Source organism: Bactrocera tryoni, chromosome 3, assembly GCF_016617805.1.
Source record: "Bactrocera tryoni isolate S06 chromosome 3, CSIRO_BtryS06_freeze2, whole genome shotgun sequence".
NCBI classification, from domain to species: Eukaryota; Metazoa; Arthropoda; class Insecta; order Diptera; family Tephritidae; genus Bactrocera; species Bactrocera tryoni.
The window spans coordinates 62672828-62698294 of record NC_052501.1 but is presented as its reverse complement, the minus strand read 5'-3'; the positions used below and the strand labels follow the sequence as shown (position 1 = coordinate 62698294).

General features: G+C 34.6%; 1 protein-coding gene across 1 annotated transcript in view; it reads left to right on the top strand.

The window, feature by feature from the left end:
* The window catches only part of LOC120772317, a 62203-nt gene extending 40825 nt beyond the window's left edge, over positions 1-21378 (top strand). Inside the window, 8 exon segments of the mRNA XM_040100834.1 lie at positions 10780-10933; positions 11008-11275; positions 11369-11472; positions 11544-11781; positions 11894-12022; positions 12078-12287; positions 12402-12947; positions 13024-21378. Of these exon segments, the coding sequence (XP_039956768.1) occupies positions 10780-10933; positions 11008-11275; positions 11369-11472; positions 11544-11781; positions 11894-12022; positions 12078-12287; positions 12402-12947; positions 13024-14961 (3587 nt within the window). The 3' untranslated portion in view covers positions 14962-21378.
* Positions 21379-25467: the final 4089 nt, after the last annotated feature.

The following is a 25467-nucleotide window of genomic DNA, read 5'->3' as shown; positions in this document are numbered from 1 at the left end:
TCCAAAGAATTTATAAATTCCACTAGATAATTCACGGCGACGTCTTCATTGTCAAGGCGATCGGTCGATTTGTATGAGCGCAAGTCTCCCGGAATTTGACTTTGAATCTTCTAGTTTAAGCCAACAACATCGGTATTTTTGGCAGCTAACATTGCGCGTGCACTTAAGAATCGTAGTTACGATAATTTGGCCATTGTCCGAACATTCGTGATGAGTTCATCTTTCGTGAATTGATAAACTTCAAATGGAATTGATATTAAACCGCCGAAAATATTAACCGGAATTTACCCATTTCCAATTTTTAGCGAAGACGATGTTTGAAGGCTGATATGTCGAAATGATTATCGCGAAAAGTGTGCGAACTTCATTTTCATTCCAATGATTAACGTGTAATTGCACCATTCACAGTAAACAATGACTCAAATAAAGTTGAACCGCGTACATTAATCAATAGCAACTGATGGTAGAAGCACTCGCCGTTTTTCGGGTGGATTGTGTAAGTTCATCCTAATGCATTAGTTGAGAACACATCTGGATGTCAATCTACTGGTTGGGCTTGCTTTCTGCGCAACTATTTCTTCGACGATGCATTCCATGTATAGTATCAGGGTATTTCCGAATAGAGCAATGTTCTCGCAAACGAATCACTTACGATAGTTGAGAAAAAACTCGTCAATGTTAATTTTGTTGCTGGCTGTGTTTCCACTGGCTGTACTGTATTCTTTGGGTTGAAATCGACTCTTTGGCCATTCTCTAAATTAACTGCGAGACGCACAACAGTCGGAAAACGTTCATGAATTGCATAAGTAAATATCCTACAAAGCTTTATTGCAGTTCACGTATCGACCGTATCGTTCAAGACCAATAACCGCCATGTTGCTTTCTTTAGTGACGTACTTACAAACGTATTTTATCGATTTCAAAAAACTGCAATACTCCACATTGATTTGAGTTTTGAATGTGAATTAGACAATAGTGGTGAATATGGTACGATCTATATGTTGTCAACTTCGATATTCACTTTTCTAAATTGAATGCTGAACGTTATGTCATTGTTGTCTGGGGAGCAAAGCCGATAGAGTGGATATTCACCGCGTTTTCGAAAGAAAAGCACGTGGATAGTGTTTCATGCATTTATTGTCAGATATACAAACCGAAGTGGGATTGTGGTGTCCGCAAGGTTCATGAACCATATCGGTTTCCACCACCTCGTATAATACTGGATCTTTCTCTGCATTAAGAATTTCCGCAGAAATGATTGAATCAATTTGATCTGGTGTAACCAACTCTTTTTTGCCCCTCAACAGAGTACATCCAGCATCTAACAGCACGTTGCCTCAAGATAAAGTCCATCAAACATTGTAACTGTTGTTTGAAAAGTCGTGACGATCGCTTGCTGATTGACCGTGATCCCTACTTCCGCACCGTCATCGCGCCCTGGGAGTACTCGGTCATGTGCCTTGGGCTGCCAATGTATGTTGATGCCAAAAAGAACGCCGACCGATATTAGCGCAACCTCTTAGTGGTATCGTAACAAATTTCAATCTGTAACTGATCACTTTGCGTGAAATAGTTTTTCGTTCGAATAGCCGGAATAAAGTAAGCAAACGACAAATTTGAACGATTCAAATAATTGAAAAAAAAAAAAAAACAAAAAAAAAATTAACAAAATAAAATTTTTGTACGAAAAAAGTTACATTTTGGAATTGTCCAATTTTTCGACTTTTCCTCACTAAGAACATACGTTTTTTTATTTTAAACCTTCCCCGATCCACAGCGAACAACCTCCGAAAATTTCTTTAAGATTGGTTCAGCCGTTCTCGAGCCTTAGCGTTACTAACAAACATTCGTTCGTTTGTATGGGAAAAACAAAAGGGCTGTTTTTAGGGGTTTTCCGGCAATTATTCGAATTTTTCTCACCGTGAAAATCATCTTTGAACTTCAATGAAGAATTAAAAAAAATAATTGGCCAAATTGGTCCAGGCTTTGTTGAGTTATGCGCTTAGCAACACATTTTGCGATTAATTTTTATACTATTATAGATATTAAAATTTGTATGTACAAACTGTACTGAAGGATATCAATGCAAGTTTTTACTTCTTATTCTCCCTTTTCGTTATTGTTAGGATATAAGCGAGACTTGAATATAAACTATCAAGACTTACACAACTTTGAACGGCGGACTCTACCATTGAACTCTAAGCGGATCCATTAAAAGCCAAGAAATAGAGCTTTCTCGTGGGGCGCTTGCATTTCATTATATGTAATAAGCTAGTGTAGCCTAGATAAATAGAAAATAATTGAAGTTTAGCACTGCGGTCTATGGTCTATTGTGCCCTTTCCCAAACCACATATGGTCACAAAAGTCCACCAAAGGGCCTTGAGCCTCATTCTACAATTTTCTGAGCAATCTAGAATCAAGTGTTCTGGAGTTTCTTGTTCCATGTCGCAAAACCGGCAGTTTGAGCAAGAGGCTGTGCCTGTGTTGGGTAATGTGTCTCTTGAGCCTGCAATGCCTAGTATAGAGCGCGACAAAGAGACGGAATTTGTCTCGTGGTAGGTTGATCATGTCTCTAAACCTTGCTAGGTTGCATTCCTGTTGCCTTCTGCCATTGATGTTCTATCTCCACTCTCTCCTGAACTGTTAAGCGCTTCAGTCTTCCTATAAGCTCCTCCACTAATAGCGATTTGATTTCATTACCTGAGCTCGCTTTTAGTACCACTTGACTATCGCTGAGTATAGCGATACGTTGGTTGCGGTGGAGTTTGATTTGTGCACACTAACTTAAAGCAAAGACTTAAGTTTACCCTCTTCGTATCGTCGTCTCTTGGAAGAATGTGGTAGCCTAAGGCCCTGTCTAACAATGTTATTCCACACACTTACTTTACCGGACTTTAGAAATAAAACCAGATTATGCAGGCATTACGTTCTTTAATCATTGTATAAAAAATCACACAATTTGAACTAAGATTTCGATAAATAAAAATTTTGACAGATTTTTTATGCAAATAGTTTACCGAAAATCCCTCAAGAGTCGCATCACTTTAAGCTATCATGTCGAAATATTCTTTTTACTTTTAACCCCTGTGAAGACTTAAATCTAATATGAAAGTGGAGTACAACGTTTTTTTTGCGGATTTCAGATTTGGGTTTCTCTGAAGAACACTTTTTATTGGTTTCATTTTATTGTTAATCTTCAAATAAAAGGGCATTTCTGCGAGATGATCGCTATAAAATCTGTCCATTGTTTTAAAGACTATGTGACTGAACCGGAAAGTTGTTTTTACAATATTGATTGATTGACTGAATCCTAGGTCTATTGTGGCCTTAGATCTATTGTGCCCTCTCCTAAATCATAAAGACTCACCTAGCTCCAGTATATTGATAAAGTCCAATATTCTGCTAGGTGCTAGCGAAACAATGTGATCCCTATTTGGAAACATGTCTGCAGACTGTGCAGTCACTTAGCAGGTGTTGTGGTGTGTCAAGCACCCTATGCCGAACCGACAATTCACGCAAGAAGCTGGGCCATATTGTGTAAATGCTTCTTCAGCCTGCAGTGGGGAGTGTAAAATGCGACCAGTAATCTGAGTTTATCCCTTGGGAGTTTGATTGCATATTTAAACCTGCTGAGGTTATACCCCCCATTAGCAACTTGGCATACCACATGCCATGTAGTTGTTGCCAATAAGTCTCTCTGCCTGCTCCTTCTTCTCTGCGAAACAGCTTTTTTATGGTATGGAGACCCACCTCAGTGAAGAGTTTAGATCCTACCAGCCAGTTCGTTCCCGGCTATACTTTTGTGACCGGACACCGGGATGATGATACCATGATTGTTACCATTTGATAGCCTATTCAGTCGTTCTCTATTTCCGCTTAACTATCGCTAAGTATGGTTATACGTTCATCGCAATAGTTGCTTTGGAGGTTTATATCTATGCACCGACTTATAGCAAAGACTTCTGCCTGTAAAAAGATCGGATGTTTGCAATAAGTACAAAAAATAATCACATTATTTCTGTGTCTTAGAATTTAATAGATTGTGGATTTATAATTGCCACACACAGCTACAAAGGTCAAGCATTATTTGAGCCAGGGAGTTCATCTCATGGAATCATCATCATGGAAAATGACGGAAGTTGTTGCTAATCTTCAAGCATTTTCTATATTATACTTGTATTGGAAGCAATAGGTTATCCGATGTTCTCTTGCTTTCGATCTCAAGACGAAAAATGGTGCAACAGCAAAATCCTTCTGGACAAAGTGATCCGTGAGAGTTCCACTTAGCAAAGCCAATCTCGCCGCCATTATAGGTATTCTGACTGGTCACTGTCCAATAGGTACACACGCGGTGGGACTAAATATTTTTTCGAACGCTGTGGAATCCTCCTTTCACTTTCTCCCCTATTACCCAGATTTTGTCAGGCTGAGATTAAAATATCTCGGTAGACACTCCTTCGGAACACCTTGCGAAATGGCTGGAAGTGATTTTAATCGCCTTAATAAAAAATGCTTCGTCGATCTAGGAGGTTATACACTTTAAAGAGTTTTTGAGTAACGCAAAAGCCAAATATCTGTACAAGCGAGATCCATCGATTTTAGTTCAACTCTACCTAACCTAACCCAACCTAACCTATGCAGTCATAAAAAAAAATTATAAAATTTGTCCACAAAATTTAGTTATTTTTAAATATATTCCGCAATTCAAAAGTGTTATTTCGTTATTTGTGGTTTTACAAGGAAATTACAATTTCGACTGCTCCAGCGATATAGACCAAATTCTGCTTGCAACCACAGGCCAAGCTCGTACATTTGCACAAATTAGCACATTTTCATGCCACATTCGCAGATGTGGCGCCATTTATGCTTCACCCTCGAAATCACAAACTACAAAATAACAGAAAAACAGAATATGAATGCGCATGCGAATGGGTGAAATGGCGAATACGTTAACAGGATATTAAAGTGTTCTAATGTGCTTGTGTGGCGTTATGTTATGCAATGAAAGCATGTATATGGATGCATATCTACATACTCGTATATATGCTGTGTGTGTGTGTGTGTGTGAATGTGTCTGCTAATGTGCACAGCAATTTACCTGCGCACAATTTATGAATAAATAAATAAATTTGAGGATTATGCATGACTCGTGGGTGAGATCTGCAACGCAAGATTTTGCCTCACTCGTGCTCATTCAAATGAATAACGGTCCTCTCTTCACACATTTTCGCTTTACTATTAAAATTCTAGTGATAGGTGGTGCTGTACCAACTTATTACTCATACGCAATGTCGATTCATTCTAAAAGGGTTCTTAAGTAACACGAGTGTTGGTGAAATGTTTGTCGATTCGGATATATTTTCGAATTTAAAAACTATTGCCTTTAATTAGAGTCCAAAAATGTGGGTCGCGCACTAAAATCAAGAAAGTTTTTAAAACAATATTTTGGGAAAGGTATGTGGAAATAATTTTCCTTAGTCTTGTATTGCAAAATGTTAAATGGGTCAATTATCTCCCACATCCAACTTTGCACACGTATTGTGAACAAATGTTTCAAAGTCTTAGAGACAAAGGTGACTTTAAGCCACTGAAGGCTAACCTAGTCGTATGATGAGAGTCTTATGCAAATATAGTTGGACAGCAGACGGAATACACATTCTGTTAGAAATACTATTTGCTTTTCGAGCAAATTTCTAATGAAGAGCTTTGTCTACTTTCTGACCAGTTATTCATAAACCAATATGAAGAAAACCAACTGTGTCTATAAAATTACATCTGGAATCGTGTGAATTTCTTGGTTAGCTCTTTTGTTTCTGATATCGGTAGCACAATGTTGTCATGTGTTGCTTCTCGATAATACATCGATAATGCTAAAAAAATTATTGACAAAGTATTCTTATGAAAAAGAATTTTAATGATTGTTTGGCTGGTCGAGAAAGTTAGCTACAAAGACACAGTGCAAGTTAACTAGAACCATAACGTGAGTAAAACGGTTATACCTCACACACACAATCAGGGAGCGATTGTAGACTCAGCAAGAAGAAAGCTGTATTAAAATCTGATGGAATCAGCAGTTTTCAATAAGCTCTTACGCTTACTATTATGAAATAAATTTAATCAGGAAGCTAACATGCAGTCATAAGATAATCGACGGAAGCTTTATTTCTTTTTACATTTATTTATGATATTTGTTATGAAATAAAGAGTGTGACCTGCATTGAATACAATTTTCATAAAACCCCAGTTTTGCAAAAAGTAACTCTTACCAATAAACTCTGAATTTCGTAAACACCTCGATGAGGAGAGAACAGTGCTCTTTTTCGAACCGCAGAGCTTGATCGAGAAGATACAATATTCTAAGTGTTTACAGCTGCTAGCGTATGCCTCAAAAACCGCGCCGTTACGTCTGCTTTCTCCAGAATGGATAAGGAGGCGAAGCAAATGGGTCTCGAAGTTAACGAGGGCTAGACGAAACAATCATCGCCCTCGCGACTAGGCTCCCACGTCACTGTCATCGTTGACAGTCATAACTTCGAAGTCGTAGATAATTTCATCTATCTTGGAACCAGTATTAACAGCAACAACAATGTCAGCCTCGAAATCCAACGCAGAATAACTCTTGCCAACAGGTGCTACTTCAGACTGAGTAGTCAATTATGAAATAAAGTCCTCTCTCGACGAATAAAGACCAAGCTGTATAAATCAGTCATTCTTCCCATTCCCTGATGAGATGACGTTGCGAGTTTTCGAAACAAAGGTTCTGCGGAAAATGTATGGATCTTTGCGCATTGGCAACGGCGAATATCGCATTCGATGGAACGCTGAGCTATACGAGATATACGACGACATTGACATAGCTTAGAGAATTAAGAGACAGCGGCTACTATGGCTACGTCATGTCGTCCGAATAGATGAAAACACTTCAGCTCTGAAAGTTTTCGACGCAGTACCCGCCGGGGGAAGCAGAGAAAGATGAAAACCTCCACACAGTTGGAAGAACCAGATGGAGAAGGACCTTACTACAAATGGAATCCCCAATTTCCGCCAAACAGCGAAAAAGAATAACGACTGTGGGCTGTTAACTCGGCTATAACCGCGTGATGAAGAAGAAGAAGATGTGAATCGTATTTCAGTGAGAGTGTTCCACATTGACCGCAAGAAATGGTCAACCCCGAGCGTTGTCATGAAAGAAAATTATTGCCTCGTGTCAGGTCTTTAAATTCCGGACGGTTTTCGGCAATCGCTCGTTTCAGTTTGATGAGTTTTTGTCGTTAGCGTTTTCCTTAAATATTTGCTACTCGTTTTAGAAGCTCTTAATAGAGTACTTCCTACCGATCCCACCAAATACAGAACAGATATTGGCCTCTTCCGTTGATTTAGCGGGCTGTCCAGGTTTCACATAAGATTTTTTTCATTTTCTTTGTTGTCTAGCCAGTTACAATGCGATGCAAAAACCGACTTCTTTTGTAAAACCTTCTTGCAACGTCGTTTAGTTTATATGGCACCAAACTTCGTTGTTTTTTGAATATATCCAGCTGCTTTTGAACGTTTTTATATGGCTGCTTAAGTTACTCCCAAAGATGCAAGCTCTTCTTGTGTTTGGTGACAAACTACATTGAAAAATGCTTTCAGTTCATCATTTGCAACCAATTTTTCAGATCCAGTAATTTCTTATTTATTTTTCGTTGCTTTAATTTTTTCTTAAGAAACAACCTTTTAAATACTTATACCACTTTCCTTTTGGACTTCAGCAATAACTTTGACAAGTTCAAAGCACTCAATTGACACTTCACCTCGTCTTGATTCCAGCACAATAGCCAGCAAGTGGCCTGCGATTCAACTAACACAATCATTTTTGACTTTAAGTTCCTCTATACTTTTTTGGTTCAAAACAAACTAACCAAAACGAAATTGTGAAGAACGTATCGCAGTGCACAAAATCTTGGCGAAATTTAAAAGCCGAAGAAAATGCCAAGAAATAATTAGAAGATTATGAGCAACATTAAAAAGACGCATTTTGAGTACAAAAAAGCAATGAAAAATTGGAATAAAAAACAACGGAAGGGCAAAGCCCGTCAACCAACAAGCAAAGTTAAAGGAAGAAACTCCATTATGCTTAAAGCTTAGAAAAGGCAAACTGCCTACTGGTAATGAGTAAGGGCAAGTTGGCAATGCGAACAACAAGCAAATGTGCAAACTTCGAGGACTGGCTATGCGGTAAAAAATAAGCAGGGAGGGAGGTAATAAGAAAGGATGAAAACAAGTGTACCACTCAACGCAAATGAATAAAAGATTGAGGAAAATGATTTGACCGCCATAGAAAATGAGAAGATGATGTGGAAAATTATTATTAGGGTTGAATGTTAAGGGAATCTGAAAAGGCTTGAAAGTGAACATATTGAGTAATTTATGTTAGAGTATCTGTATATAAGTATTTATGTGCGGATACACTCCAACCCAGTGTGAAAAATTTATATATAAATTTGACAGGGAGCCCTTTCAAAATGATGAAATATTTTTGACAGCACAAAAGAACTAACACGTTCCCAAAGTTTTGAGCCACTGTCATATTTATAGAAGTTCCACATCAGGCTTATACCGAATAACGCAAACTTATTTCAATTCGAAAAGTTTAGGTTAAGTCCTCGCCGTTTAGCCTTCTTAGAGGAATCCTTTTTTGTGGTTAGTCTGTCTACCTGAACCCCATCACGCTTGAAAATTACTGTAGATTTAAGTCTTAAGTCAATTACGAAGTAGTAATCGATCTATCAATGGGCACATCAATATATTTCAAACTCACACATATAATGTTAAATATTCGAAAGTAATATGAGTTCCAAATTAAACTACAAATTAAGCTCAGTAATTGCAATATCTCAGGCTTCTTGTTCATCTTCTTCTTTATTGGCGTAGACACGGCTTATGCGGTTATAGCCGAGTTGACAACAGCGCACCAGTCGTTGATCTCTTCGCTGCTTGGCGCCAATTGGAGATTCCAAGCGAAGCCAGGTCAGAAAAAAGCTTACGTCGGGGATACCCAATGTATATTGAAAACACTGTCTTAAACTGATAATTTTAGGCTGTTAGAACCTCCTTGCTCTTAAGGTTTTTCTAGCATACCATAGTTTCAAGTTTTAATACATCCGAATATACAAATCGTTTTATACGCTCAGGGACGCCAACGGAACACTCAACGGTATTGCTTTCAATTCCCAACATCATTAGAGGCACAAATACATTATTTTATTTGTTTCTTACTGCAAATTTTATATGAATTCCGAGGCGTGAGAAACGATCAGAGCTCAAAATGAATGAAATAAAAGCCTTTGTGGGTGTATAAAAGAAAGAAACAAATGGAAATGACAAATAAAATGAGAATTATTAAATTTAATGTAGAGTTAAGTGGCAGCATAAAATTAGTGTGTTTTTTACGAAAGAGGAAATGAAAGCAGTGCACAGCTTACAGTTGTGAAAGTTAAGTTAAACTGAAATTTTATATCGGATGGGTAGAATAATAGTAAAAAAAAGGAAAAACGTTAACTTCAGCGGCACTAAAGCTATAATACCATTTACACATAGATTTCCAATGGCATAAAAGGGAATAAAAAATCTTTATCATAATTTTGATAAGACAGTCTGAATACCAGCTAAAAAATATATTCGGAGATTAAGCGTTGGACAATAATCCATCGCAAATTTCGAGAAGATAATTTTTCAAGTAAAAAGTTTTCCATACAAGATCTTGTGATTGATCGATCAATTTTTACATGGACATGACTAAATCGATTCAACCCATCACTCTGATCATTAACACTTATACTCTACAGGGTCAACGACGCTCCCCAAGTTTACCTTTCTTTCCAGAGAAGAGTGGGAAAGACGTGAGGTGGATAAGGACACAAGAGTAAATAATCGAGTGGGAGGTGGTTTCTTTTAGATATCAAAATCGCCCTCCAACTACTAGAGTAAAGTCTTTTAGGGTTTCGTTAAAGATACTGAAAGAATGCCTTGATATCTTTGTGGATCTGACATCCTTTTTTACGGTTAACTTGCAATGGATTCCAGTACATGGTTAATCAGTAGCACAGGGTGTTTCAGAGACCACATAATAGAATGAGGAAATTTTCGTCACGGTGGTTTCACAATGGGTCTCCTAACGACCTAGGTGCGTCGTTAGACATCCGACAATTCTTTCTGGATATTACAAACTTCGTAACAAACTTAATAAGTATTCCCAGTCTAGGGTAAAACAACTGGATGCACCTCCACATAATGAAGTGATTACAGAGCCACGTGAATCAAATTTCAAACTAAAATTTTGGAGGGTCATAACATTATATTGGGTTCAATGTTCCGCGAACCAATCTTTATATATAAAACTTACGTGTCACGTTGTTTGTCCGCGACGGACTCCTAAACTACTGAACCAATTTTTGCAAAATTTAGCACACTGTGTCCAGTTTCTTAAACGGACAAAAACGTTTTCGCCTTTATTCGTAAATGAAATTTTCACTGTATTTAAAAGTTTATTATATGATTGTATGAGTAATAGTATAAAATGTATACTACAGCAATACATGGCTGCATCCACTAATATATACATAAATATATGTTTTAATAATTCTTGTAGAGATGAAGTATTTTAGAAAACCACGAACTACTACTCCGTGGATTGAAATTGAATTCGAATATACAAAACATTTTTCGATTGTCTAAATATATACATACAAATATATTTATGCTACTTATATCTTGTAATTCGTTTTATATCTCTTCAGACTGTTTCTCTTACGAAATGGCCGATCAATGCGATGCCGTGAATGGCACATTCTACTTGAGAACATGCTATAATATTAGCTATGCCGAGGAGCATAATATCACCGAATTAGCGCTACATGCGCTAAAGCGACCACCAGCTGAGGAGTACTTCACGTAAGTTTTGAGCCAAAATAACTAGACAGATTTTCAAAATTTAATGCATTTATTTCTATTCTTTGTCTTTTCAGTAACTATGTGTTGGGCTTATCTTCTGGCATTGAAGAAACCGGCGGCATAAAAGTGGAGCTAGCTGCCTGTCTATTTGTCGCTTGGGCTATAGTTTTCCTGTGTCTCTGCAAAGGCGTTCAATCTTCCGGCAAAGTAGTCTACTTTACCGCGCTCTTTCCTTATGTTGTGTTAGTTATACTGTTCTTCAGAGGTGTGACTTTACCGGGCGCCATGACGGGCATATTGTTTTATTTAACACCTGATTTTAAACAACTAGCTAATGCACAGGTTGGTCACAAGCCGCATTGTTTCCAAACTAGTTGATACCTAGAATTATTTTAAACTAACACTAATCGTTATATTTTCATCCCGTTCATTTAGGTCTGGGGCGATGCTGCGGTACAGATATTCTTTGCGCTCAGTCCTGCTTGGGGTGGTCTCATAACACTGTCTTCGTACAACAAGTTCTCGAACAATTGTTATAAGTTAGTTCTCGTTAATTTAACAACACCTGGCTTTCTATATTGATGTTTTTATTTCTATGCAAAACTTGCAGAGACTCTTTAATCGTCGCCATTTGCAATATAGCGACCTCATTTTTTGCCGGTTTAGTTATCTTCTCGATCATCGGTTTTCTAGCACACGAGCTAGAAGTGGAAGTAAAAAAGGTAGTTGATCAGGGTGCTGGTCTGGCATTTATAGTCTATCCAGAAGTAGTGACACGCTTACCGGTTTCACCCGTTTGGTCGGTTCTATTTTTTGTTATGTTACTTACATTGGGACTGGACTCACAGGTGAGATTTTGCCAATCAGGAAAACAAAAACGAGTTCAACTGTTTTTGTATTTTCCTTAATTTCTTCTTTATGTATCTCTCTCTCACAACTTTTATTACATACTGTCTGCAGTTCGCACTCATGGAGACCGTTACAACTGCCATATTGGATAAATTTCCCAATTTACGACAATACAAAACATGGGTTGTGCTTTTTGTTGGTATTTTCGGTTACCTCGGTGGTCTCGGTTTTACTACGAATGTATGTAAAAAGCAACCATGTATAATTGTACTTTATACTGACGTTTTCTTTGCAGAGCGGCATGTATTGGTTACAACTAATGGATAAGTATGCTGCGAATTGGTCGGTATTGCTTATCGCTATTTCCGAGTGTGTTTTAATCGCTTGGATATATGGGTCACAACGTTTCTTGAACGACATACAGGGTATGATTGGTAAAAGATCGAAATTCTGGAACTCATTTTGGTCGGCAATGTGGCGTTACATAACGCCCGCAACACTATTGGTAAGTAATGGGAGCATGGGAAGTATTTAATTTGCACTTAGACTTCTCGGGTGGTAAATTAAAGCAATGATACTTCCGACTAAACTGCTGGTTCATACTTATTTCATTTTTCAGTTTATTCTGTTCTTCAACTGGGTCGAATACAAACCGGCCTCCTATGGTCATTATGTTTATCCACTGTGGGCTGATGCAGTCGGTTGGTTTATCGGGCTGTTGCCGGTACTATTCATATTCCTAATCGCCTTCCAACAAATTTGTAAAGCACCCAAGCAGCTGACATTCAAAGAGCGGCTAAAACTTCTCCTTCGTCCCACCGCCGAGTGGGGGCCAGCCGGAAGGCCATGTGTCAATTTACACGCCGAGCGTTACGACAGTCAAAATTACGATGTCGTGGCCAATACACAAGTACTCATAAATGGCATGCCAACCGATGTGTCACCCTATGAGGACAACAGCAATGGTTATCGTGATGAGGCGATGCAACTCTGAGAGCGAGTGAGCGCATCGTCAGCAGCGGTAGCAACAAAAGCATCCACTGCTGTTGTGCGCATGAGTGATCACATCGATGAGGGTATTGGTCTGCGAATGAGTGGTAATGGCGCTGGTAATGGGGCTGGTGGTGGAGGTAGCGGTACAACTGTGTCGATTAGGAATGGCAGTGTAAGTTAACAATAAAAGTTTTCAATTTATAAATGAACTTAAAGAATTGTCTACATATGTTCTATACCACTTCCAGCATCCCGAATATGGTGCGGCTGTGGCCATCAAGACATCCAGCACGGCGGCAACCGCCAAACTACCCGGCCCGAGTATATTGAAGGGCTCAAAGAGTAACCAAGTGGCCAGCAATGGTCGCAACAAAGGGCAATCTCAGCCTGAGGCGAGCCCTAGTCGTCAGCCGCTAATAGAGGCCGAGTTGCGTGCCAACGACAGCGTCGGCTCGTTCCTGAATGAGGCGGCTGCATTGGCGCAGCGTAAAACGCAAGCTAACGGTCATCCCGCCGAGGTAGTAGGTGATAAAATTACGAAAGTAACTGCCAGTATTATATTGCCCACGAAGCCGGCAATAACAACAACCGCTACCACTGTCGCCACAAGCACAGCAACAACAAAGGTGCTTGTCGCTGGCACAATGAGCAGCGGTCGCGAACGTATGCTCACTACGTTCGGGGAGCGTGGTGTTGTCCCGGGGGCGGAAACGGTAAGCGCAGCAACTACAACAACAACATTTAGCGCTGTAACAACAACCGTTACAGCAGGCCTGGGTTCAAAACCGCTAACTGCCGGCATTAAGCCGGACACTGCAAGTAGTCTGTCACAGGTGACAACAACAACTGCATTGGCAAAAAATGTGCAGCCCGCAAGCACAACAGCAGCAAAACCGGCAACATTGGAATTGAAACATACAACTATGATTACAACACCTGCGACAATGGCAACAACAACAACAGTCAAATCGGCGTTAGCTGGAAAGTCGACAACAACCATCACCAGCACAGCTGCAACAGCAACAATTGCTAAACCCAAATTGACTGCTACACAAACACCAACAGCAACAACTGTTGCGGTATCCGTTAAGACGCCGATTGTTGCAGCAACCACTACAACAACAGCTGAAAGTGCTGCAAAAGCGACTACAGTGGCCGCCGTGAAGCCTGCAACAGCAACTGTTGGTAAACCTACTGCAACCACGGCACAAAAAACAATAACAACAACAACACCCACAATTACAACTACAAAAGCAATTACAACGCCTGCAGCACAAACGGCTGCAGTTAAAAGCAGCGGTTCCGTGTCAGCAGCAGCTGCAACGGTTCCAAAAACCACAACAACAGCAAGCATAAGCATAGGCGCTAAGGCGCTCACAGACAGTAAGCCTATAGCTTCAATAGCAACTGTTGCTGCTAAACCGCCAACAATAGTTGCAACAACAACAGCAGCAGCAACAACAAAATCAAAAGCACCTGGTGCTGCTGCTCTTGTTGCGCAAACGAATACACCACCAATCACAACAACAACTGCCAAAGTGTCAGCCATTGCTGCCGCCCCAACCACAACAACAATAAATAACACCACAAATTTAGCTACTACAACAGCAAATGTTGTGCCCAAGCAATTGACAGCAGCGTCCACAACTGCAACAATAACAACTACGAAGTCGAATGTTGTTAGCCACCCGTCGGCGAACGCGAATGTCGTTATTGCACCGATGCCTGCTGCACAGCCAACAAAAATTGCTGCCACCAAAGTGATCAATGCAACAACAAGTCCGATCACTGCGGCTATTCAAAAGCCCACGGTGTTGTCAACAACGCCAACAGCAGATGCTAAATTAACAACAATGACGACAGTTGCCACCACAACCACAACAACAACAACAGCAAGCGGTACGAAAGCGTCTATAACTAAAACGCCGGCGGCAATACCTAAAACAACAACAGCAACATCATCAACAGCGGTGCCGACTAAAAGTGTGAGCGCCAACATGGTAACAACAACACAATCTGCAAGCACACCAACTACAAGCGCTGCAGTTGTGATTCCAAAAGTCACAACCACAGCAACAACGGCAACCAAATCAGTAATTGCTTCTGCGGTTGGCAGCACCGCCACCACCACAACAACAACAAAATCTATAACCACCACCGCCACAAGTAATGTCAGCAAAAAATAATTGTAAGCAAAACAAAAACAATTACTTTAGTCATAACACCCGCTCATCTCACAGGCGTTATTATAAAAGTAGAAACACAAACATACATACATACATACATAAACCACTGGATTAACGAAGTAAGTATATAAGCGCATACTATATACATAATCTAATAACTAGTTCATACTAAATGGCGGCAATCGTTCTCCAGAACGTCTGTAGCTTTGATGAAGTTTGAAAAATTGCGTATATTAATAAGTATATTTGTATGTACTCTCACCGAAAACTGTTTCTCTGCAGTCAAAAGTAATGAAAACAACAAAAATATCTACATTACATTCTGACATACATATATACAGATATTTAGTAAGAAAGAATATTTCTAAGGAACAAAGTAAAACGTTCAAAACGCAAAGTTCAATCTAAGCTAACTATTAGAGAAAAGTATATAACAAACAAATTTAGTAAACAATAAAAATATTAAACTAAACCCCACACTAGATCTAAGATCAGGTACCGCAATTACTACTATATACATAAATATACGTATTTTTAAGTGAAACTTAGAAAACAAAACAATTTCAGTTGCCATAAGAAAAAGGGAAAGTATTGCCAAACCGAAAGTGGAGCTTGCAAAAAGTATCATACCTATGCAAAAGAAGTTTTTATAAAATTAAAATTTGACGATTTTTGTATGTATATTTTACTTCTACCCAATTATGATTTCATAAAATCTGCAATAGTTTTGGAAATCGAGTATTTAAAATTACTCAAAATTATAGATTATGTTATAGTACATACATCTTGATTAAAAAAACCCTATCGCAGTATTAAATAGCCAGTCATCATAAACAAAATGTATTGTGTTCGTTCCTCAACAATATCAAAACTTTAATTTCAAAAACTTCTAAAAATTTTTCGGATAAAAACCATATTATATGAAGATCTATTGGTAACTTGTACCGAACTCTTTAAATTAAATTCCTCTACTTCTCGATTTCGACTCAAAATATACGAAATTTAACTATGTTGGATTTTTTCAAGCAACAATCATTACCAACTTCCGTTCAATCGAAATTATTCACTGCATCGTTGAGACTAACATAAAATGTAACCCTAGAGGGACACCTAAGTTCCTTGAATACTACTAATGCAGGGCATGCTATCCATCAAGCTGCTTTGTTAGCAAAAGGGAACTTAGTAACATTGTAGGGCTCATCACAGAGCACCTATTCTTAAGATCCCATCTTCAGAAAATTCTGAAAGTGGTTTCGGCGAAATGCAAAGCATGTACTTAGAATGATGAGACGATGGAACATTATATATGCGAATGCCCAGCCTTAAGCAGAATAAACGGCATACACATATTCCGCAGTAAACTGCAGGAACCTTATGACAGGAATCACGAAACATTCAAGTTGGACAACTGAGAATGCCAGTCCTGTAAATCGACAAAGCCCTTGAGTCTGTCATAAGTTTGTTGAGTCGGCTAATATCAATTTCGGCCAGTTCACCTGGTTCGCTTTAAGTGTAGCTACCACGATATTTCAACATAAGTCTGATGTAAGATGCACAGTGAATAAAAAAGTGTCTCAATTTTTCCATCTCACCCCCGTTCGGGATGATTTTTAGCCTCACTGCTTGCATACTTATACAACAGTGTTCAGTTAGAAGTCCCACAAGTGTGACGAGGTGAACTATGCTAAGAACAAACAATTTGATAGACTCTCTGGGCTAGAAGGGTTTCACAGCTTAATAGGCTAGCGCGCAGTCCATTGTTCTAATGATGGAAAAAAGAGGACAAGGAATCACAGGCCTGTTCCAAGCTTTATGGAGTTTGCGAACTCATCGACTTTGGAGTTCCTCAATAACCACTTTAAAACAACTTCATTCGTTGCTGTCATTTCGAGAAGTTTGATAGCAGTAAAATAAGGGTTTCCTAAGAAAGTACTCTGTTCATACTTTTTTCTAAGATTCCGCTGTAAATAAAACAATGACTTAATTTAGAACCGTTTATTCCATGTTTACCATTGATATTTTCAAATCTCCAATTATTCCAGCGCGTTGGGGAACAGATTCCATGAATGAGAAGTCCAATATTTAAATGCTTACAATTAATTTTCGTAGTGGATAAGCAAGAGGTATGAGAACTTAAACCTTGTTGACACCAAGTAATTGGTAGACAATTGATGATATAAATCAGGGAGGCTTATAAGCGTTTATGCGGCTTCACGGAGCCAATTTGAACAAAAAATCAACGCAATGTTTATCTATTCTATCTTCGGCTGTACGTAGATCTTTCTACAAAGAAAAGCCAAGTAATAATGTGTACCGGGTAAAATACGGGTTAACTTGTAAAATCACATAAGATTGCGACTTTAAGAAATTCTATAGCAGTTAAGTGGTGCAGGTTTTAAAAATTTAAATTTTTATTTTCAAAATTAGAATTATCAAATGAAGTCTAATACTAGCAACACATTTCGGCCTACGTCACTCGCTGGTTAATTTCAGCCAAGTCAAACAAACTACCGTTATATCTCAATTAGGTCTCAGAAATTTGATTTGAGTCCGCCAAATTTCATAAGCCATTAAATAGTTTGTTATAGTTTGGATTTTAACCAAAAAAATCAATAATATTTTTATATTGTATAACTACATCAGAGGTACATGTAGTATGCACTTATGTATCACACGAGAGTTACTTATTTACGCTCAAAGTTAACGTTGGTTCATTGTTATGAGTGCACATAGCACTTAGGAAATATTTTTGAAAATTGTTCTTGTAAGTACATAAGTAGGACTTTGTAAATGGTGTTAATGGATGTCGAATATGTACTTATATGTATGTAAATTAAGTAATGTTGATGTACATGTGTAGGAAAACAAAAACCACGGTGCTACTAGTTGGAGAGAAACAGAATATTTTAAACATATGTGTGTCGGTGTAACGTATAACGGCAGATCGGTACAACAGAATTAAGCCAAAAATCGAGAATAGGCATAAGAAAAATCAGTTACGTAGGTCTTAAAGTAAAGTCATGCAAATGTGTCGTTATTGTTGTTGTTTAGATGTGTATTGTAAAGATCTGGTAAATGGAATTGTGACTTGCATTGTTGTAAGAATCCCTTGTATTGTTGTAGGTTGTAGGCACATGCATGAATGCATAAATACATATGTATTGGTGTATGTAGTTATGTATTTAAAGGTATATTGAATTTGAATTGTATATTGAATTGTAGTCCTGAAATAGTGCAAATTAGTGAAATGTATTAGTAAATATATAGTACAAGCGCATGTAGAGACCGAATTGACTGCTGAATATTGTTAATGGAGGAGATCATTATTGTTGTTATTGTTTAGGGAAGAGCATACATATATTTAGGGAATGTTATTGAGGTTATGGCGTGTACTCTCACTACCTTACACGTCCTAACCTCAACTAGGTTGTATAGAAAACTGAAGTGTTTACAGAGGAAAAGCAAAATAAATACTCGCAATTAGCGGTGAGATGAGGGAATGATGAAGTGGTTAAATATGGTACACATATAATGATTAACTTGGATTTCAGTTTTATTTTTTCAACTCAATTCAGCCCATCTGATATATTATATTACGTCGGAATAACTTTATATTGATTTGTCCATATTATGTTAGGTTTTTAACTCGGGAAATGATACAGTCGATTTAGAGGTGCGATGAGATTTTAAGTACTGTTATAAAGTTCCTCAGCTAATAGTGGATGTCTCTTCAAACTAAAATAGAGTAAATTAAATATATTTATTGGGCCCATTTCGCAGACAATACCCTTCAGCAATCCAACGAGTAATTGAAGACATTTTGCAGAACAGATTGAAAGCGTCAAGTCCACTATTTGCCACTAGCTAACTACAAAGACAAAATTGTGTATTCAAAAGAGTTATATTTTATCCAGCCTCATGGGATGGGCACCAGTAGTTCATACTTGAAAACAATGATTGCTCCTTTATCCATTGAATGATAAAATATATTTAGGCGTTTCTTAAACTGACATGCTATAATTTCAACACGTTTCGTAGACTCTGAACGACAAATTATAAGGTTTATAAGGTGGTAAACTATCTTACCACGCAAAGCAGGTAATCGGCTCTAAAATTGAACTTCCACTAGACTTCAAGCATTTTAGTTTCCATCAACGTTTGATATGGAGCTGCTCTGTCAGATCGTCGAGAGATTCTTCCCTCGAGCGTTTATTTATGGAGAGGAAGGAAAATTGAGCGTAGTCAAACCTTTTTTATTCCAAGTTTTGAATACTCGATCCTGTCAGCGAGTCACTATCTTTGAGATCATTTTGGTATGACATTAGGCTTTGTCGATTTTCATACCTTACAACAACATCATATCTCTATATGTAGCTAAATTTGGTGTCCCGTTTATTTTACCGTCTTTGAATTCTAAATTTAATTGGTCTACCTTTACAAATGTGTTTCCTGTTATATAAGATCGCAGTACATAGCTTTGAAAAGGTGATACATTTATGATTCAAGATATTTGAGATACAGTAAAACCCGTTTAAGCACCAAACCCTCTTAAATAACCAACATTTTTGGGCTTAGGACTAGCAACGAAGGCCTTAAGCGGTTTCTTTTATGAACCCAACCCGGCTACGTACCTCAAAAAGCTTTAATGGTTTTAGTGCTGTTTACGCTGTTTTAGCCGTTGTTTTGTGTGCAGAAATCAATGGGAGTTATTGGATGATTGTGGCTTCGAGCGTCTAAAGAAGTTGTAAGAAATGAGCTGGTCCGAAAAGAACAAATCTAAAGCCAACTGCTATTATGTAAGGCTTCAATAGTGGAAATGAACACTATAAGCTAGATATAATTTTAATAAATTTCCTAAGCAAGCATGGCGAAGTAAGAGTTTAATCCGTTAACCTTTAAGAAAAAGAGTTTCAGGTAGTACAATAAGTATTCCCCTTAATATACTACGATAAAATTATTATCATTCGAAAGATTCGGAAAATACACGGCTACAATTGTGTTTTAACTATAAAGTGTTTACAGGCTATGGAAGAACTCGGAAATCTGTAGTATTACTCCAATCACTTAACACTTCAAATTGCTAATATTAGAGAGCTTAGTCGTTGGAACTATGTACATATGTAGGATATAAAAAAAAATACTATTTACTTGAGAATAAATATTCCTAAATATTTTTTAAAGCATTTTGAAATTTTATAACAAATTGCAATAGACAAGAAATAGACAACAATTTTACATTATATTTTGTACGACATTTACAGTTAAGCAAGTAACCAAGCGTCGGGTGTCAAGGGAAAGGCAAGGATTGCTTAGATACTTATGTATATAAATACCTGGGTAAACGTAGTGGATAGGAAATGATTTGGAAGACATGTGAAGAGATTGGGCAATTTGTTATTGATCGCTTAAAGTACTATGGCAGTTTACAAATTCCTAGATGAAATTTAGATTATTCCGTTCTAATTTTTATATAAATTGAATAATTGTTTCCTTTCAAAAGCAACAGAATATATATGAGAGACTCAAGTACCTTTTAGCGCAAGTCAAGTAAAATAAGCAAATACATACAGACATACAGTTCTATGTATTATGTACCACTATATACATACATACAAACCAATTCATATGAAAATATATAAAAATGTGCGAACAAATTACTTTATATGCACATAGTTAGCTTGTAAAATTTCTATACTAATCTGACTAATGTACTTACACAAATACATAGTTGTATACTTACACACATAAATATACGAACTACTCAAGTATGAAGGTATTATTTGAATAAAAATTGTTGAAAATTAAATTTGTGTAGTTATTGTAAATGTGTAATGTAAAATGCGCATAGTTGTTGGTATTGAAAAATATGTATGTAGTCTAGACCAAAAATATTTTTAAGAACTGCAAAATAGTTGTTTTTATGTATCTAATAGAAGAAGAAGAATACTGGCCTATAATCCCGTAAGCGGTATCTACGCCAAGATCGAAGAGGTATAAAAGAAAGTAAACTAAACCAAACTTGATAATGCAATAAACAAAATTATTAAAGAATAAATAAAGCCAAAACTATGGAAGAGAAAGTTGCGCCACTCAAATGTCAATAAATTTGTAAACCTAAAATCCAATTGCCATGTGTTGAGTTATTACCAAAAATAGAATAAAATATTAAACAATATGTATTAAAAACGTTTAAAACTACTATTACTACATATTAGAATAATATATGCCTAAAGTATAAGTATTTTTTACCGACATTTTCTCTTGCGTAAATCTGGCAACAATCGAAATCAATCACGTCACAACTTAGCGAGTGACGTTGCTTTGTATTCTATGAATCTTGATTGCTGGTCGCAAATAGTTGGCTGGGTGTAGGCGTTAATTAATAAATGCTATAGTAAGAAGTTAAAAACTATTGTTTCGAAATATTTATGGTAATTAAAAACTATAACTAAGTGTATAATATGAAATAAAATTAATTGCAATAAAATGAATACACAATAAAAAAAACTGATTTAAATTAATTTTATTTTTTTGTTTAATATTATTTCGATTGCCTAAATTAATAAAAAAATTAAATCGTATTTTTTCTCGTGAGTGTGAAAAATACCTTCCGTAACATCAGCTGTCGTCACAGCAACGGTATGTGCCACATACATACATAGTTTATGTGTGTGAATTTTGTGCTTTGTTTTATTTTAAATCGTTTTAGTTTATTTTTTTATAATAGTTTTTTTACTTTTATTTTATTTTTAATTTCAATTAAAATATTTATAATATATAAATAACAAATATTATTTTACTTTTGTCTTTTATTTTGGTTATTTATGCTATATACATATGTATTTTTTTCTTTTTAAATAATTTCTTGAAAATTGGGGAAGGAATATGTCTTCAAATCTTTTCAATTTTATATTTAATTTTAAATAGGCTTATATCATAATTATTATTTTATTTTATTGCTTTATTCCATTTCACTTATTTATTAACATTTTTTTTCTACATTTCTTTTACCAATGAGTCGTACTTTTTAATAAATTTATATGACTAGTTAAGTAAAATTGGCATTAAAATTAAACAAAATAATGAATTTTTCATTTATAAATTAATTAAATATAATTTGCTTTAAATTATAAATTAAACTAAGTTATTAAAATTTATTTTTTTTTTTAATTTTTGGAAAAAGATTGATTAAAACATTATTTTTATTAAAAAAAAATAAATTATCGAAAAATAATTGTTAATAATTATTATTAAAAATCTTAATTAATTATTTAAAATTTTATTATTTTTATAAAAAGTTAAAAAACAATACTTTTTATTCAAAAAAATGTTTTCAAATAATTTTCCCTAATTTCTTACTTAATGCAAATTTCAGTTTTTTTAAACATTATTAATACTCATAATTATTTTTTTAACTTTGTTTTTTTTTATACTAATATTATATTTTTTAATAGCCAAAGCAAACTAAATTAACAATTTCAATAAGCAAACAAAGAAATAAATAATGTATTTAATACTAATTTATAAAAATAGTTTGGAAATAGTGTATGTTGAACTGGAATAAATACATACATAAATACATACACCTGTATCGATATATAGAATACTTTGGCGCGATTTTAAGACTTAAGAGAAAAATAAAATTATTGTGTGCTGCAAGCGCACAGTGGCACATAATTTGTTGCCAATTTGTTGTTTTAAAGCACATACTATATATGTATATGCTTACGTAAATGTGTGTAGTTATGTATGCGGATAGTATATAAATAAGCCAAATGCATATATTAATAATATTTATGGTAAGAATTAGTAAATAGACAATTTATATACGTTTATATGTGTTTTAATAAAAAAATATATACATAATATATATAAACCTATACATATGTATTTGTAAAACATATATGTAGTTGTACCTGTAGTTAGTTTGTATACAACACTAGTAAGGATATTAAAAAAATTAGCAACACAGAAACTATTTTCAACAAAAAATTGCGCATATTTGTTGTTAGAAATATTTAAAAAATTTAAATTAGAAGTTAGAAATAAACGAAATTCAAATAATGTGCTTTCGCACAAATATATAGGTATTTGGCAACGGTACTGCAAAACCAAATTGCGATATTTCATTTCGGAAAATATTAAATTTTTTTTTGGTTTTAAGTGAAATATTTTCAAAAATATTATTAATGAATATATAATATTAATAAATTGTAAATTTTGAAGCACAAAAATTTGCGTTATAAAACTGTGCTTGGTTTCGAAAATGATTTTAAAAATATTTTCTAAAACCGCAAGGTGGTGTTTAACTGTTAGATAACTCTTTGATTACCCTGATTTCAAATAAATCACTAAAGTCAAATTGTTATTGTGTTCTGGACAACAATTTGAGTGTTATTATAGACATTGTTGTTGTTGTGTAAAAGTTGTGTATTTTATATATCACTGAATGTAACCGAACTATTATTCAAGTGATCAGTGAATAAATTGACTAGAAGAATACTACCACAAACAGTTGCTGTTGAAAATGTGTACCTAAATGTTGTGCTAGTAAATACTTTAAAAGGTAACTAAAAATATAGTTAAAAAAATATGTATACAAATAATTAGTTGAAGAAAAACAAAATTATAAATATAAATATAATAATAGTAAAATGTTAAAATTTAGTTTTAACAATAAAAGTAGTTTAAAAAAAAAACGCCGAATAAAAAGTAATTTTAATTTTTCTAATTTTCCTAGTTCTAGTTAAGCAACTTTAAACTAAAAGAGCTTACAAAGGAAAATGTAATAGGCAAAAGCAATCATGGTTATTTTTTATGAAAAATTAATAAATATATATATAAAAAAAAAGCAAAACAATTATATAATTGATTAATTTAATTTAATTTTACCATATTTATGATTATTCTTTTTCTTTATTTTTTAACTTTAACTTTAACAATTTTTTTTTTTTTATATAGCAATATCATATTTTTGTTATTCTATAACAACCATACAAAAATAAATACATTGAAGAAAAAGCAAATCAATCACATAGTTTATTAAATGAAATTTATTTATTTATTATACTTAAAAATATCAATTTATGCAAAACGCCCTAAAATTTTATTACCTATTTTTTCTATTTTTTTTTTTAATATTAAACAAATTAAAATGTTTGTTGAATACGCAAAAATTTTGTTGGTATAAAATATTAACTTTATTATTTATTTCTTTTTTTTTTTATTTCATATTTTTGTTGTTTTATATCAACCATGCAAAAATAAATACTAAAAAAATAAATAAAATGAAAACATAAATTATTAAATGGAAAATAAATAAACCACACTTAAAAATATTAATTTATTAAAATAGCTTAAAATTGTTTTGCTTTTTTTAATTTAATTTTTTTATTAACAAAATATGTATTATATGCAAAAACATTTTATTTATTTATAATATTAAATTCAATTTTTTTTCTATACAACCATATCTCTTTTTTTGTTGTTCTCTGTATGGTTGATAGAAAAATAAATATATTAAAAATACATAAATCAATTATATAGCTTATTAAATGAAATTTATTTATTTTCCACATTTAAAAATATTAATTGACTAAACTATCTTAAATTTGTATTGTTTTTCTTTTCTCAACTTCAACATAAATTTTAATATTTTACAATTTGAAATATGTATTATATACACAAAAAATATATTTTAATTATTTATAATGACAAAAAAAATTTTATAATAAAATTAAAATTGCTTTCAATTATAAATTAAACAAAATTATGAAAAATTTATTTTTTTAATTTTTGGAAAAAATATAAAGAAAACATTTATTATTCTAAACAATTAGATTTCTCTAATTTATTACTGAAAATATTGATCTTCATAAATTCAAATTTTCTTAAATATTTTTATTATTCACATTATTATTATTAATTTTATAATTTCATTTCTTTTATCCTACCATTTTGTTTTCTATATAACCATATCAAATTAAATGCTATTTATTTTCATTATATTTTATTATTAGTTATTAAATCGATATTAAATTGATTATTTGTACAAACTTTTATTTTATGATATAATTTTAGTAATTATTATTATAATTATTTATGATTTTTTTTTAATATATACAAGTAGGTAGATTTTTGTTTTATCCAACGTTTTACTTTAAATTTAATTCTTATATTGATTTTAATTTTAGTTTGGAGTACGCCATTTTTATTTATTTTATTGTTATTAAGTTTGCCTGTCATACAAACTGACCGTTCAAACTGAAGTCCTTGTATGGAAAACTTTTTTATTTGACAAGGTATGTTCATAAAATTTGATATAGATTTTCAACAAAGGTACCGCTACAATCTGCAAAGACATTGTTTAGATCGGACTACTATAGATTATAGCTGTCATATAAACTGACCGATCAAAATCACGATAGCAACCTTTTTATAACCTTTTATGCTGTAAAGCGTGCGCCTGTGCAGGGTATTATGGGTTCGGTGTAGCCAAAGTTAACA